The sequence below is a fragment of the Lactuca sativa genome, chromosome 8 (genome assembly GCF_002870075.4).
Source record: "Lactuca sativa cultivar Salinas chromosome 8, Lsat_Salinas_v11, whole genome shotgun sequence".
NCBI classification, from domain to species: Eukaryota; Viridiplantae; Streptophyta; class Magnoliopsida; order Asterales; family Asteraceae; genus Lactuca; species Lactuca sativa.
In genome coordinates this window covers 30,971,228-30,986,653 of record NC_056630.2, presented here as the reverse complement: position 1 = coordinate 30,986,653, position 15,426 = coordinate 30,971,228, and the positions used below count along the sequence as shown (strand labels likewise).

General features: G+C 35.0%; 2 protein-coding genes across 2 annotated transcripts; both read left to right on the top strand.

Moving 5' to 3' along the window:
- Positions 1 to 614: 614 nt before the first annotated feature.
- LOC111900774 (uncharacterized) lies at positions 615 to 4,708 on the top strand. The gene is made up of 3 exons (XM_042897182.2): positions 615 to 1,059; positions 1,195 to 1,903; positions 3,160 to 4,708. Exons 1-3 carry the CDS (start codon positions 786 to 788, stop codon positions 4,538 to 4,540), a joined length of 2,364 nt encoding a protein of 787 aa, XP_042753116.1. The 5' UTR covers positions 615 to 785; the 3' UTR covers positions 4,541 to 4,708.
- A 4,689-nt stretch (positions 4,709 to 9,397) lies between these two features.
- On the top strand, positions 9,398 to 11,173 carry LOC111900773 (uncharacterized). The gene is made up of 5 exons (XM_023896653.2): positions 9,398 to 9,406; positions 9,482 to 9,490; positions 9,604 to 10,596; positions 10,655 to 10,726; positions 10,811 to 11,173. Exons 1-5 carry the CDS (start codon positions 9,398 to 9,400, stop codon positions 11,171 to 11,173), a joined length of 1,446 nt encoding a protein of 481 aa, XP_023752421.2.
- Positions 11,174 to 15,426: the final 4,253 nt, after the last annotated feature.

The window sequence follows — 15,426 nt, the reverse complement described above, 5'->3', positions numbered from 1 at the left end:
ATGTTTTCCTCGGAAATGTATAGGAACTTCCGATGGATTTCCGAGGAACTGTTATTTATTTATTTTTTTTACTTTTCTAGGAATATGCAATGAGATGCGTAAGAAACTTCGATGAATTTTCGAAGAAAATTATTTTACATGATTTCTATAGAAGAGAGAATATTATTGTTTCTTTTTATACACACAGCCTGGGGAAAAAAGCAAAGGATGTGAACATATGGATATGGTGTTCCCCACCCGTATTATCCCGTCAACACCACCCCAGCGCACCATATGGTATTTAGGTGGGTGTATATCTCATTGATCTAATAACCTAAAATATAATTGTCACAAAATTTAACCTGTAATAAATTAATTGAATAAAAATGCATGAACATGTCTTGATATCTGGTGACCACCTTAATTAACAATCATATTCTAGTTTTAATCATCAATTCGAACCAATGACAATTTCAGTGGCACCTTTGTTGTGATCACCAAAGAGAGTGCTTTCAATCACTAATAGATTCTTATTTCGGTTACAAAAATATAAACACATGTAAAATACCATATGTAACGATCTGCAACGACGAAGAAGGTACCTTATACACCCTTAAAGGTTTTTTTTTTCATACCACTAATGGCGTCAAACACATGAAAACCAACCATTTTATAAACCTCCTCCTGCTTTAACCGATGGTTGTTCGATTATAAAACGGCCCTCAGACCCAAATGCACAAGCAATCACACAAACATAGCAACTTAACAAAGCTTACTGGTTTTTCGATCCATAGTTAATTTCTACCATGAAAATGATGAGTTCATTGCAGCTTTGGCTTCCTTTGTTGCTGATCATCTCTTTGACCTTTGAATCTCCGGTGGCAGGGCAGCAACATTCAATGGATATGTCGGCTCATTCAAACTGGGAACCAACTCCGAAACCTTTGATACCAGGTTTACCGAAAAGAGTGAGATGCCTTCTTCCTTTTTTCCCGCCATGCTTCAATCTGTGGCACTCTTGTCCAGTCGACTGCTCAAACAACTGTTTCATGGATTGTGTTTCCTGCAAGCCAGTTTGTAGTAAGTTGTTTTTAATTACAGATATGTTCATTAATTTCACAAAGAGATTAATAAATAAGCTAAGTTCCAATCCAATAGATTATACATATATATTAACTTTATCAGTTTATCACTACTTCGTACATATTAATTAAGGTTGCAACATGCCGGGAGCTGTGTGTCAAGACCCACGATTTGTAGGAGGAGATGGTGTCACATTCTACTTCCATGGTCGTAAAGATCAAGACTTCTGTCTTGTATCCGACACCAACCTTCACATCAATGGTCACTTCATCGGAAAACGAAACCCTAAACTCACTCGTGACTTCACATGGGTGCAATCCATTGGAATATTGTTTGACGATCACAAACTCCTTGTCGGAGCCAAGAGAACGTCGACATGGGATGATAGCGAAGAACATGTTTTTATATTTTTCGACAATACTCCTCTATCCATTGAAGGGAAAAACTGGATTTATCGTAATTCATCTCTACAGATCTCTAGAACAAGCCCGACTAATGGTATTGCAATTGAAGTAGAGAACAGTTTCAGGATTACAGCCACCGTGGTGCCGATCAGTGCGGAAGAATCAAGAGTTCATGGTTATAATATCACAGATGATGATTGTTTCGCTCATTTGGATTTAGGGTTTAGGTTTTTTAATCTAGGTGATGAAGTGGATGGGGTTTTAGGGCAAACTTATAGGAGAAATTATGAGAGTAAGATTAAGGTTAGTGCGAATATGCCAGTAATGGGTGACAAACCCAAGTACTTGACGTCGGATATATTTGCTACTGATTGCCCTGTTTCCCGATTCGTTAGTCGGAATGCGATTCCAGTGTTGGATTCTGGAGAACGGTTCTAGTCCGGATTTTAATGCAATATATGTAACAATCACAAATAAATAAAAATAAGAAATGCGTTTTTAAATGCAACTCTCTCTTTCAAACCATTGTCTTTGCTTTGAAAGATAACATTATATCTATGACTGATAATCAACTAATCACGAGGTGTATATATACAATTAGAACATAAAACCATAATAAAATCGTATAGTATAATGATAGATTTTGTATTGAAATATTAGATGAGGATTCAAAAAAGATTTCTTTGAGAATCCATCAAAACACAAATAAAATCTGACATTCGATGGAAAAAGGAAAGGAACCGCATAAGCATAATAAGAAACCCAAAAATTCTGGAATAATGATCTTGTGTGCGGAAAGAATATATACCTTTTAAAGATCAAATGACTATTATACCCTCAAAGGCTCAAACTTATTACCGTTTCTCTTTCTTGTTTCCTGATACGATTCACAGAAACGCCTCAATTACAATTTCTTCTCCATCTCCCATCTTCTACTATCTACTCTCTAGCCATCGCCGCAACTCTCCGATCTCCGGCGCCACCCCTTCTCGACTTAGCCCTGCTCTACTCAGCTCTCCGATCAGGTAATGAATTTTACTCGACAACGTTTTTAGGGTTCTACAAAATAGTCGACCGATATCACTTTTGCTGAACTGGCCCAGTGGCCCTCAATCTGCATCTGCTCCGGTGATCTCTTTCCAGAAACGGATTCTTGTTTGGCGGAGACCACTTATCTGAGGTGAGTTTCCCCCAATCACTGTTAGTTTCTTATTTAAGTAGACAATGAATTTTGACAATCAATCAATCAAAAGGGATAGTGAGAAGTGAAGCACTTGTAAAAATTATTATTATTATTATTATTTTTTTGTAAGTTGACCACACTTAATGAAAACATTACCGACTCTTAATTAACTGGTTTTCTGATGTTCAAATTTGCTCGTTGAGTTCATTACAACTGATCCTCGTATATAATGACATCTCCTGTTTGTTTGTGCAATTTTATTGATTTTCAACGAAGTTCATCATAATTTCAGTTTGGATCTCCAAGAATCATGTTTTCTGAATTGGTTTTCACTTTTCAAGCAAGCACCTTAGAATAACAAATCAAGAACCTTTCTTTTTGCCCGCTATGTGTTTGTTAAAATGCCAAAACCAGATTTTTTACATGTTACAACCATATTTTTAACCCTATACAAATTGATTAACTGAACTCAATACAAAATCAATCTTTTAAGTTTTAAATGTGCAAAAGTTCATATCGACTCTATGTCTCCCAGACAAAGCCGGCCATGGTCAAACCAATTTGGCACAACCAGAGCTTCTTCCTCCTATCAACATGTGCACTCATCTTCATCTCTCTCCTCCCACTAACAACACAACAAACACCTGAAACCGCTGAAACATCCATCACCCGTTTCCAACAATACTTGAGAATAAAAACAGCTCACCCAAACCCAGACTACTCCACTGCAGTTTCCTTCCTCAATGTCTTAGCCAAATCCATCCCCAACCTCATAACCAAAACCCTCTACCTAACCACACCACAAAAACCTCTCCTTCTTGTCACTTTCTTAGGCTCAAACCCTAATCTCCCATCCATCCTCTTCAACTCCCACCTTGATTCAGTCCCTGCTGAACCCTCAAAGTGGGTCCACCCACCTTTCTCTGCTATCAAAACCGATGATGGAAAAATCTTTGCTCGAGGTGCCCAAGATGACAAATGCATAGCTATCCAATACCTAGAAGCTCTCAGAAACATCATAAAAAGAGACCCTGAGTTCAAACCCATTAGAACACTTCATATATGTTATGTCCCTGATGAGGAAATCGGTGGGTTTGATGGGATGCAAAAGTTTGTGGAATCAAAAGAGTTCAAAGAAATGAACGTAGGGTTCTTTCTAGATGAAGGACAAGCTTCAATCAACAATAAATACCGCGTGTTTTATGCGGATAGATCTCCTTGGAATCTTGTTATCAAGGCTGTTGGAAAACCAGGACATGGATCGAAGATGTTTGACGACACTGCAATGGAGAATTTGATGAAGAGCATCGAGGTTGTGTCAAGATTTAGAGAGAATCAATTTGATTTGGTGAAAACCGGGGTTTTAGCAAACTCCGAGGTTGTTTCTGCAAATCCGGTTTATTTAAAAGCGGGAACTCCTTCTAAAAATGGAAACTTTGTGATGAACATGCAACCATCTGAGGCGGAAGTGGGTTATGATGTGAGGTTGCCACCAACCGTTGATCCGGATCTTTTGAAGAAGCGGATTGCTGAAGAATGGGCACCTAAAACAAGGAACATGAGTTATCATATTGTGGAGAAAGGACCATTGAGAGATTATATGGGGAGGCCTTTGATGACTGCAACTAATGATTCGAATCCATGGTGGAATGTTTTTAAGGATGCTGTTGAAGCGTGTGGTGGGGAGCTTGAAAAGCCTGAGATTTTATCTTCTACTACTGATGCTAGATATATGAGGCAACTTGGGATTCCGACTTTTGGATTTTCGCCTATGAAGAATACCCAAATTTTGCTTCATGATCATAATGAGTATTTGGAGGATAATGTGTTTTTAGAGGGTATTAAGGTATATGAATCTATCATTAAGTCATTAAGTTCCTTTGAGGGGTGACACCTTTATACAGATACCAGGATGAATAATTGTGGGGCAAGGTTGTTTCCACCATGTGATCAGAATCTACGATCATCTTGATTACTTGTGTATTTATATCTCATTGTTGTATACTAACTTTTTGATATTTGTTTCAATAAGATAGTTTGTGGTTGTGTTGTTGCTGAACGTTAAGATTAAAGTCGTTGGAATCTTATGTCATATACATACTATTACTTTAGCAATCTCAAGAGATATCAAACACTAAGTCTCATAAACAAGTGTTAAAACCCAACAACAAAACATATAACACACTAGAAAATGAAAACATGATAAAATTACTAATAATGAGAGCAACACATGTCAAGGCAAAGCAAATGTACATGACAAACAAAATAACTTACGAGACACGGGAATTTTACGTGGTTCCACCATTCGGGAGATGGTGAACATCACAAGGAGAAACATACTGCTTATATTATTAATCAACAATAATAATAATAATAATAAAATAAAGGTTACAAATCACTTTCAAGTGACCAAAATGAAGATACAAAACCCTTCATCTTCAAAGAAATCGCCAATGAGGAAGAACAACAAGATATAGGTCAAAAAAAATGACCCAAACATGCCTTAAATCGGCCAAACAAAAGCTCAATGCTAGATCAAGATATAGGTCAAAAAATAACCTTGAAGGGCCAAATTGCTAGATCAACTAGCAGAAGTCAACTGGAAAATCAACTATTCAATGTCAATTCAAAGGCTAGATCAGCTAGTAACATAACTTAAATTCTCCTCTTACTTTCGGTGACACTCAAATTTCTTAAACATTTGTGAATAGAAAGAAGTACGTATCATCAAAAACAACAATTTCGTGATGGAAACCTTATCAAATAAACTTAACTCCAAAATTTTAGGACAAAAGAAACGTGTTAAATAATCTTTTAGTTACTCAAATATATCATAAGCCGAATGTTTGTATTTACTTTCTTGGTTGTTTTTTATTGTTCCAAATACAGTTTTCAATGTTCTTTCTTCCCTCTTTTGTTTAAACATTATGTTATAAATATAAAACAATACAAAAATTGTATATTAAAAATTTCGTAGGACTAAACAAGTAAAAGGATTAGTTAGAAAAACTTCAAAGTTCAAACCGTTTGGTATTTGTCAAGGGAAGTAGTACAGGTGTACTACATTCGTAGTACAAGGTATGTGTTGAAGTTGAGTTTTCATTAGATCCCAACTACCATCTCACGGTTAGGTAGATTTGGTAGTCTTTCCAACAGTTTCTTTTTAACAGAAGTCCTCTTTTCTTGGATAATATATAAAAATGTATTCATAACAATGTGATTTTTTTATTTTAATTATAATGAACATGTGGTAAGTTAATTAGTTTTTATGTTATGTTTTTTGTCCACGGATGATGTGTACGTGGACTATATAGTTGTGATGAGTTAGGCAGACAAACATTGTTAGAATTTTTATAACTTTTACTCATAAGTTTGCAATTGTCCTTTAAAAATTATAAAGATAGAAATAAAACCTTTAAACTTAAAGTTTATACTTCTTAGACTCTTATAATTTCCATCACACCTACAATAATTCAATATCGGTCCATATTAAAAACGTGAGTCTACATAAATTCATTTGTACATTTCATTTATATACTATAAATATCTACAAATATGTTTTTAAGTGAACTGATTTTGCCACTCGAGTTCTTTATCCATCCATAGAAAAATTAAGTTATTGACTGAAATATCTTTTATTTTAATTTAGAGAGAAAAATCCCTTGAATTTGTTTCCAAATAACACACGGCTAGGGGGAGCATTTAGACCAAACAAGACCGGACCAGACCGGTTTTGGAGAATATTATAGATCATGGACCGGACCGGATGAGTCTTACCGGGTCCGGGTCCGGGTCCAGGTCCAGGTCCGGTTTTTCCGGTTCTTGGACACGGTTTGACCGGTACAACTTTACGTGCATACAGTATAGGTAGTTAAAACGTGTTTTTGGGTTTGATACAACGCATTAAAACGAATATGTTGTTAGGTTTGATACTTTACAATTTGTTAAAATGAATACGAATTTGGGTCTTATACGGTACAACTCGTAAAAATGAATATGTTTCCGTTTCTTTTACCCGTTGGACCGGACAAACTTTGATTGTTTATACCATTTGTTTGAACTTTGAATCAAATAAGTTAATGATTTTATCATATTTCATGCATAACTAATCTAACTTTATCTATAATATTATAACTTGCAAAATTAATTTTCCAAATAAAAACACCTAACATATAAATCAAGTTCACCAACAAAAGTTGATAATCTTAACACAAACATACAAAAGTAATTATCGTAACACAAAAAATTATAGTTTAAAATTTAAAATCAATCCAACTAACAAACGTCATAATCTAATCTTCCATTATCCTCTTCTCCATATCATTGTAATATAAATCTAACATGTTTAAGGATTGTGCAATCTCTACATAAACACAAAATGAAAATGTTGTTTGTATTTAATAAAAAGTAATAATTGGAAAACTGAAATATTTCAGCTCTGATAACTCATTGAATATAATGCCAAAAACAACAAAATTATAGTCTAAATTAATCTACAAACTCTAAATTATATGTTGGAAAAATCTGCATGTTAATCTGACTTAAAACGAATGAGATATGTTTATTTAAAGAATTTCATAGTATACAATATTTAATTTTTTTGCTGAAATATTTCAGCATTGATATCTCATCTTTGAAGGATTGTAACTCATAGAATATAACACCAAAAACAACAAAATTATAGTCTAAAATCATCTATAAACTCTAAATTACACGCTGAAAAAAACCGCATGTCAATCCGAATTAAAACGAATAAGATATGTATGTTTAAAGAATTTCACAAAATACAAAAGTTTAAATTTCTTGTTGAAAAGCTGAAATATTTCAGCTTTCATACTCATCTTTGAACGATTGTAACTCATTGAATATAACATCAAAAACAACAAAATTATAGTCTAAAGTCATACGCAAATTCTAAATTACACACTGGATAAAACCGCATGTCAATCCATTTTAAAACAAATGAAATATGTTTGTTTAAAGAATATAACATAATACATTTTTTTTTTAAATAAGCTAGTCAAATACCGGTTTTTACCCAGAACCGTGGGTCCAAATGCTCACCCCTGCACACGTCACTCCTTCGTTCTTTGTTCTTCCTTCTTCACTTCTTCAAAATTTGTCGTTAAATAGATTATTACGATAACAAAATATCATACGATTTCCCTCCAAATGGCAAAACAAAATCTTCTTCAAACCGATTAATATAAACAAGGGATGCACTAAAATTATATATACTTCATCTCCTTTCAATCGATTAAACCATGGTTTGAATCGATTAATCTACATCGATATTGTGAAAATCAAGTCTATTTTAATCAAAGTTAAAATCAACTGTAAGGATAGTTCTTTTGTTGTGTGGGATTTGTTCCTTTATTTTTTTAGTTGTACAATTTCTTTATGTTTTTTGGGTATCCAATTTTTTCATGTGTTTTTTTTTCCTCGTGCACTTTTTCACCATGCATTTGTTTATTTTTTTATGTCTAGTACATGGTTATATTTTTCTCATGTTTTTCGTTCTATTGAATTTAACAAATGAATATAAGAAAACAATTGTTTTCTCTAGTCGTTTTTGGATGAATCACTAGGATCCTTATGAAGCACAGATTGAAGAGTATTGATGATTAGGTAGGGTTTTGGTTGTTCAAATGTGTTTCTTAAAAAAAGTACTTGGTATGTGGATGTATGGATGCATTACATACATTGTTTTCACCGAAGTATTTGGTATATGGATGTATATTTTGTATCAAATTTTGATTTAGTTACATCGTTAAAAAGTGACATATACATTTCAAAAGAAGTATAACTAAAAAATGTGTTTATTTATTATTATATATTAAAAATCAAACAAATGTAATAGTTGTTTAAAAAAAATAGATTATAAAACAGATAAGACTTGAAGTTAAAAATTATTAAGCATTGCAAAAAAAGTATATATATTTAAGCTATCATTGATATTCCTTTTGCAGTTTAACCATCGAAACTTGCTATTGTATGCATTTACGTGAAAAATGAGCCTAATTGCAAATAGCTGGTTTCAATGGTTAAATTGCAATGAATAAATAAAAACAAAATAAAGGATAATTTTTTTATCAATAAAACCAATATATATATATATATATATATATATATATATATATATATATATATATATATATACACACACACATTGGCGGATGTGTGTGGTGCCCGGGGGGTCCCGGGCCACTGCTCCGCTTCGGTCCGTTAGGGTAAAAAAAAAAAAAAAAAAAAAAAAAAAGAAAAAATTCTATTAGGTGCACCGGCTTCAAATTCGTTCGGGTGATACTATACTTTTGAGAAATCGAGGCCCAAAAAATAAAACAATAAAAAATGCTAGTCCAACAAATAAACAAAATTAGCCCAATACCTCAATTTAGAATTAGCCCAAATGCATTTTGAGTTTGTAGCCCAACTGCCAAATTGCTTATTTAATTTTTTAACCAATAGAATTAGCCCAATACCCAATCTCTATTAGGTGTCCATCAGCTTTTGAAAGAAAAGAAATTGGAGTGCTGGCCTTGTGCCCTTGTCTACGAACGAGATTACATTAATAAAAATAAAAAATAAAAAATAAAAAAAAAAGGCACTGTGAACTGTGAAGTGAAGGCCATCGACGAAGAAAAAAAAATCGGACATTGGGACACTTGCTTCTTTCAATCGATTCAAGTGTTCAACCATTCAATTTTGTTTGGCTTGGCTTGGAACTCTTTTCAATCCTACAAATACAATGAAACAAGTAAGTATTGATAATTTTAGGTTTATGAAATTAGTCAAATTAGTTGTTTTTTTGTTGAAATTTCTTATTGTTTAGGTGAAATTAGTAGTTGTTAACCTTGAAATTACTTGTTTACTTGAAATAAGTAGTTGTTATTTGTTAACCTTGAAATTACTTGGAATCTTGGATGACTTATTTGTTTGATATTGAATTGTTAGGATAAAATTGGGTCTTTTTTTGGAAGAACAAGCATCAATAAATCAAGTGTTGGAGAATCCTCCAAAAGACCATGCTCCAATGATTTAAGTTTTGAAGCATCCTCTAAAAGAACATGTCCTTCTAATCAATCATTCCCTTCGGTTTCTAATGTAAATCCACAACCTACAACTACTCCAATTACAAATGTTGAATTGAAAGATCTTCCAAAAGACCCGGGTGTAAGACCAAAGATTACAACTTACCATCCAAATCAAAGAGATGAAATAAGGAGGGCATATTTGCTTCAAGGACCTTGTCAACCAAGGGGTCATATTTTCCCTTCAAAGAAAATAGGTTCAAAAGAAAGACGTTTTGTTGTTAAGTGGTTTGATGATTTTGATTGGTTAGAATATAGCATAAAAGAGAACAAAGCATTTTGTTTATTTTGCTATGTATGTGGAGACATGGTGGGAAAACAACATGGGAGAGATGCATTTGTTTCACAAGGTTTTGATAGTTGGAATAAAAGACAATCATTGAGAGATCATATGGGTGGTATTGATAGTTTTCATCACAAAGCAAAAGAAAATTGTGAATTTTTATTGAAAGAAAAACAATCTATTAGTGCAGCCTTCAACAAGCAAACCAAGATTGAGGAGAGTAATTATAAACTTCGTTTAGGTGCTTCAATTTGGTGTTGTAAATTTTTATTGAAAAATGGTTTACCATTTCGGGGTCATGATGAGTCGAGTGACTCTCTTAATAGAGGGCTTTTCTTGGAGTTATTATCTTTCTTGAGAGACCATAATGAAGGCATTCGCAATGTTACATTAGAAAATGCTCCTCAAAATAATCAAGTGACGTGCCCGAGGACTCAAAAGCAAATTGTTGAATGCTTTTCAACAGAGATAGTTTTAGATATTTACAAAGAAATTGGTAAAGATGTGTTTTCTTTATTGGTTGATGAATCAAGTGATGTATCAAAAAAAAGAACAAATGGCCATAGTTTTGAGGTATGTCGACAACCGTGGAGTGGTGAAGGAAAGATTCATTGGAGTGGTGCACGTGAAGGATACATCATCTTTGACTCTTAAAGCAGCCATAGATGACGTTTTTACCCGCAACAATTTGAGTATGTCTCAGGTAAATATAACATTTTTTTCTTCCTTATTATGAATTTTATTTGAATATTATTCGCTTTAATGTTTATTATCTTTTTTTTATCAGGTAAGAGGACAAGGTTATGATGGGGCAAGCAATATGCGTGGTGCATTTAATGGTCTAAAAGCTTTGATTTTACAAGATAATGATTCAGCACATTATGTGCATTGCTTTGCACACCAACTTCAGTTAGTTATTGTGGGTGTAGCAAAGAAGCATGATGGTGTTGATGATTTCTTTGAGCAACTTTCTTTGGTGGTTAATGTGGTAGGTGGTTCATGTAAAAGACAAGACATGCTACGGGAAAGTCAAAGAGAAAGGGTGCAAATGTCAATTGGAAATGGTGAACTTGAAACTGGAAGAGGGTTAAACCAAGAGAGCTCTCTTATTCGAGCAGGAGATACACCGTCATGGATATGCAAATTATAGAATTCGGGGACCGATTTAGTGAACTTAGCACCCAATTTCTAGAATACATGGGGGCTTTGAGTCCTTGTGATTCATTTGCTAAATTTAACAAAACAAAATTGTTAAAGTTGAGTGAGTTATACACAAAAGATTTTGATGATGCGGAGAGGATGCAACTTGATGGTGAACTTGAAATATATTATCACGCTTTGCATAAAGATGACCGGTTCACTAGTTTGCAAGGAATTTCCGACCTTTCTCGTTTGATGGTGGAAACGGGGAAACATCGGTCTTATCCTATGGTTTATAGGTTGTTGAAGTTGGTTTTGGTTTTACCCGTTGCAACCGCAACGGTTGAAAGATGTTTTTCAGCGATGAAGTTTTTGAAGACGGATTTGCATAACAAAATAGGTGATGATTTTTTGAACGATGCTATGATTTCTTATGTTGAAAAAGAAGCACTTATGAAAGTGAAGATAGAAGATGTAATGGATCGGTTTCAAAAAATGTGTACCTGTAGATGTCAAATTTAGATATTAAGATGTAATGGATCGATTTGATGTACTAGTACTTTTAACTTTTTTTATGTTATTATATTCGGACAAAAAAAAAAATTGTGTCACTGCTGTGACAACTTTCTGCGTCCGCCACTATATATATATATATATATATATATATATATATATATATATATATATATATATATATATATATATATATATATTTCCCTTATTATATTCAAAATGTCTTACAAATTTGATTAGATTACTCAGTTTTCCTAAAATATTCAAAATTTCTTACAAATTTGATTAGATTACTCAGTTTTCCTAAAATATAACTATTCTGAAATTAGTTTTGTTAAGAAAAATCATTTGAGATAACGGACATGTGGATTAGGGGCACTCTCTACCATTTAGGGGTTACATTTCGTGCGAATTGATTGTGTGATTTCTTTTGTTTTTTTATTTTTATTTTTATTTTAGTGAGAAAAAATTGTTATAGAGTGCTAATGAACGCAATATAATATAATTTTTCCAATAGAAAAACTTAAGACATTATGCATGTAATCCAATAGTACAAAGTTATTTTTTTATAGAATCAACATTGGGAATGACAAATTAGTATCTTAATTCTTAGACATCGTAAAGACAAAAGCCGTCCTAGATTTGTTTTGGTTTGAGATTGAAAAATATGGAATTATGTTAAAGTGACTGATTTGTCCTTAGCAATGGTTTACTAATATATCATTTTCAATGTTTTTTATTATCACATAGATATAGTGTAACGCCTCAACAATTCATAATAAATTTTTTATTTTTAAAACAATAATTCATACAAATGCCTTGTTCCAAAACCGATCAAGGTGAATAAATATTTAAACATCAGAGTAAATATTGAAAATTGTCAATGTAGAAAACTAGTGGATGCAGTGCGGTGGCCCTTCCCTTTTTTACCGGAAATACTTGAAACCATAAATATAAACTGCAAGTACAAAGCTTAGTAAGTTTCCCGAAGTACCACATACCATACATAAGAAAGTGAATGTTATGGGCTAAATAATAGCCTTACAATCATTTTCTGCCATTAGCCAAATCATGATCTTTCCTTGCAATGTCGATGGTCAAAACCCAGTCTTAAATTCAAGTAGGTTAGGGTAGCTTTGCTAGATAGACTCTTGGATAGAGCCTCATGGTCTGGTTCGGTTCACCAGTCTGGTTCGTTCCACGGGTCCAATTGCTCACCCATACACATGACACTCCTTCGTTCTTCGTTCTTTGTTCTTCCTTCTTCACTTCTTCAAAATTTGCCATTAAATAGATTATTACGATCAAAAAATATTAGACGATTTCCCTCCAAATGGCAAAATAAAATCCTCTTCAAGCACTATAAACAAGGGATGCACTAAATTATATATACTTCATCTTCTTTCAATCGATTAAACCATGGTTTGAATCAATTAATCTGCATCAATAGTGTGAAAATCAAGTCTATTTTAATCAGAGTTCAAATCAACTGTAAATATAGGTTTTTTGTTGTGTGGGATATCTTCCTTTATTTTTTTAGTTGTGCAATTTCTTTATGTTTTTTGGGTATACGATTTTTTCATGTGTTTTTTTTTTCCACATGTACTTTCTTCCACCATGTATTTGTGTATGTTTCCTGTCTAGTAGGTGGTTATATTCTTCTCATGCCTTTGGTTATATTCTTCCCATGCCTTTTGTTCTATTGAATTTAACAAATGAATATAAGAAAACAATTGTTTTTTCCTATTCCTTTTTGGATGAATCACTAGGATCCTTAAGAAGCATTATAATCAGATTGGAGAGTATTGATGATCAGGAGGAGTTTCGGTGGTTCAAATGTGTTCCTTAAAAATGTACTTGGTATGTAGATGTGTAACGATCATAAAATTTCAACAAATTTTAACTTTTCAAAAACAACCCATTTTCATAATGTTATTACAAAAAAGGTTTTCAATACAATTATTATCAGAGTCTTCCCAGAACCACATCACAAAACATAATCATGAGGAGCGGTACGATCACGCCTTTGCCTTGCCACGGTCTCCTGAAGAACCTGAAAAAAACATTAAACCACAACTGTAAGCCCGAAAGCTTAGCGAGATACCCCCAAAATACCAACCACATATACCATACACGCATAACATGCCATATCATATCAGAACATAGAACAACCATGCACTTCGGGTCTACTGTGTGACTGGTCCGCCGCGCCGGCCAACAGTTCACCTGGTCCACCCTCCGAGTCTAGCCATATCCATCGAGTCTGCAGTGTGATTGGTCCGCCCGCACCGGGCCTTCAATCCACCTGGTCCACTCTCTGAGTCTACAGTATGACTGGTCCGCCCGCACCGGGCCTTCAGTCGGCCTGGTCCACTCTCCGAGCATCGGCACGTCTAGTCCGTCCTCTTGGGGCCTACAGCCTATCCGGACCGCTCGCTGGGCCTTCGGGACAACCGGTTCGCCCTGGGTATCTTGGCCTACAGCACAAAGCAGGACCCTCCTCAACCTAACCCCAGTCCAACAACCATGTGCACATAAACATACAATCATATAACAATTCACAGTCAACAAGCCGATCTAGCAGATCACATAACATATCATCATCCTAACCAGGATACCGACCTAACCGGTCACTAGCATATACCATCCTAGCTACCAGGATGCAAACATATCAAAGCAATAACATAACAACAAATACCCGGATCTCAATCCGATAAAGGGCTGGCCTTGGTGCCTTAGACCCTATTGATATAGTGAGGATGACTCACCTCGCAAATTGCCGACTGAACAGATAAACCCAAGCTGCTCCGACCACTGATACGATCTCCAACACTGGCCAACACCAAAACTCTGAACTCAAAACAAAAGCCAACAATTACCAAAATGCCCCTGCAAGTCAACTGGTCAACCCTTGGTCAAAGTCAAAGTCAACCTCCTGACTAACTCTACTCGCCGAGTCAACCCAATGACTCGCCGAGTCCTCATGCTCAGAACTTTCCCAATCCATGACTCGACTCACCGAGTCACCCCGAGACTCGCCGAGTCCCATGACCCTGAGTCTCCTCGCACTCAACTCACCAAGTCCTCCCTTAACTCACTGATTCATGGCTCAACCAGAAGAAGTTTGGACCTCACGACCAGACTCGCCGAGTCCAAAGCTATCTTCAACCTACTCGCTGAGTTGTTCTTCCAACTCGTCGAGTTCCAGTCCATCTTCAAGCAACTCGCCGAGTACACCTTTGTGACTCGCCGAGTGCCTCTAGATCTTAACCCATACAGAAGCCTTCCAAGCCATGCAGTTGATCCAAAATGTAGATCTACCCTTCTACAACCCATCCATCACGTAAAGTGGCAAACTTTACGTGAATCCAAAGAGATCTAGGCATTATTCACTCTAGGGCTAGGGTTTGGGACAAGATGACTTCACCAACCACTCAAGAACAGGGACTTTAATGCACTCTAGACCTTCCCCATTCCAGATCTGAGGTAGCAATCTCAGATCTAACCTTCAAACTCGAAATACCACAAGCCAAACTTTCCACACACTCCAAAATGATGATTCTAGATGAATAACAGCCCAAGAAACGAAGTAATACCTCAAAAGGAAGCCCTAACAGAAGAGGAATCCGAATCTTAGCAAAGCCCCTTGTTCCAAGCCTCCTAACTCTCCAAGATCTCCTCCAAAATCTCTTCTCCAAGGTTCAAATGCACTCAAATCCCTCATAATCGCGTCTTCGGGTTTTCTGGACT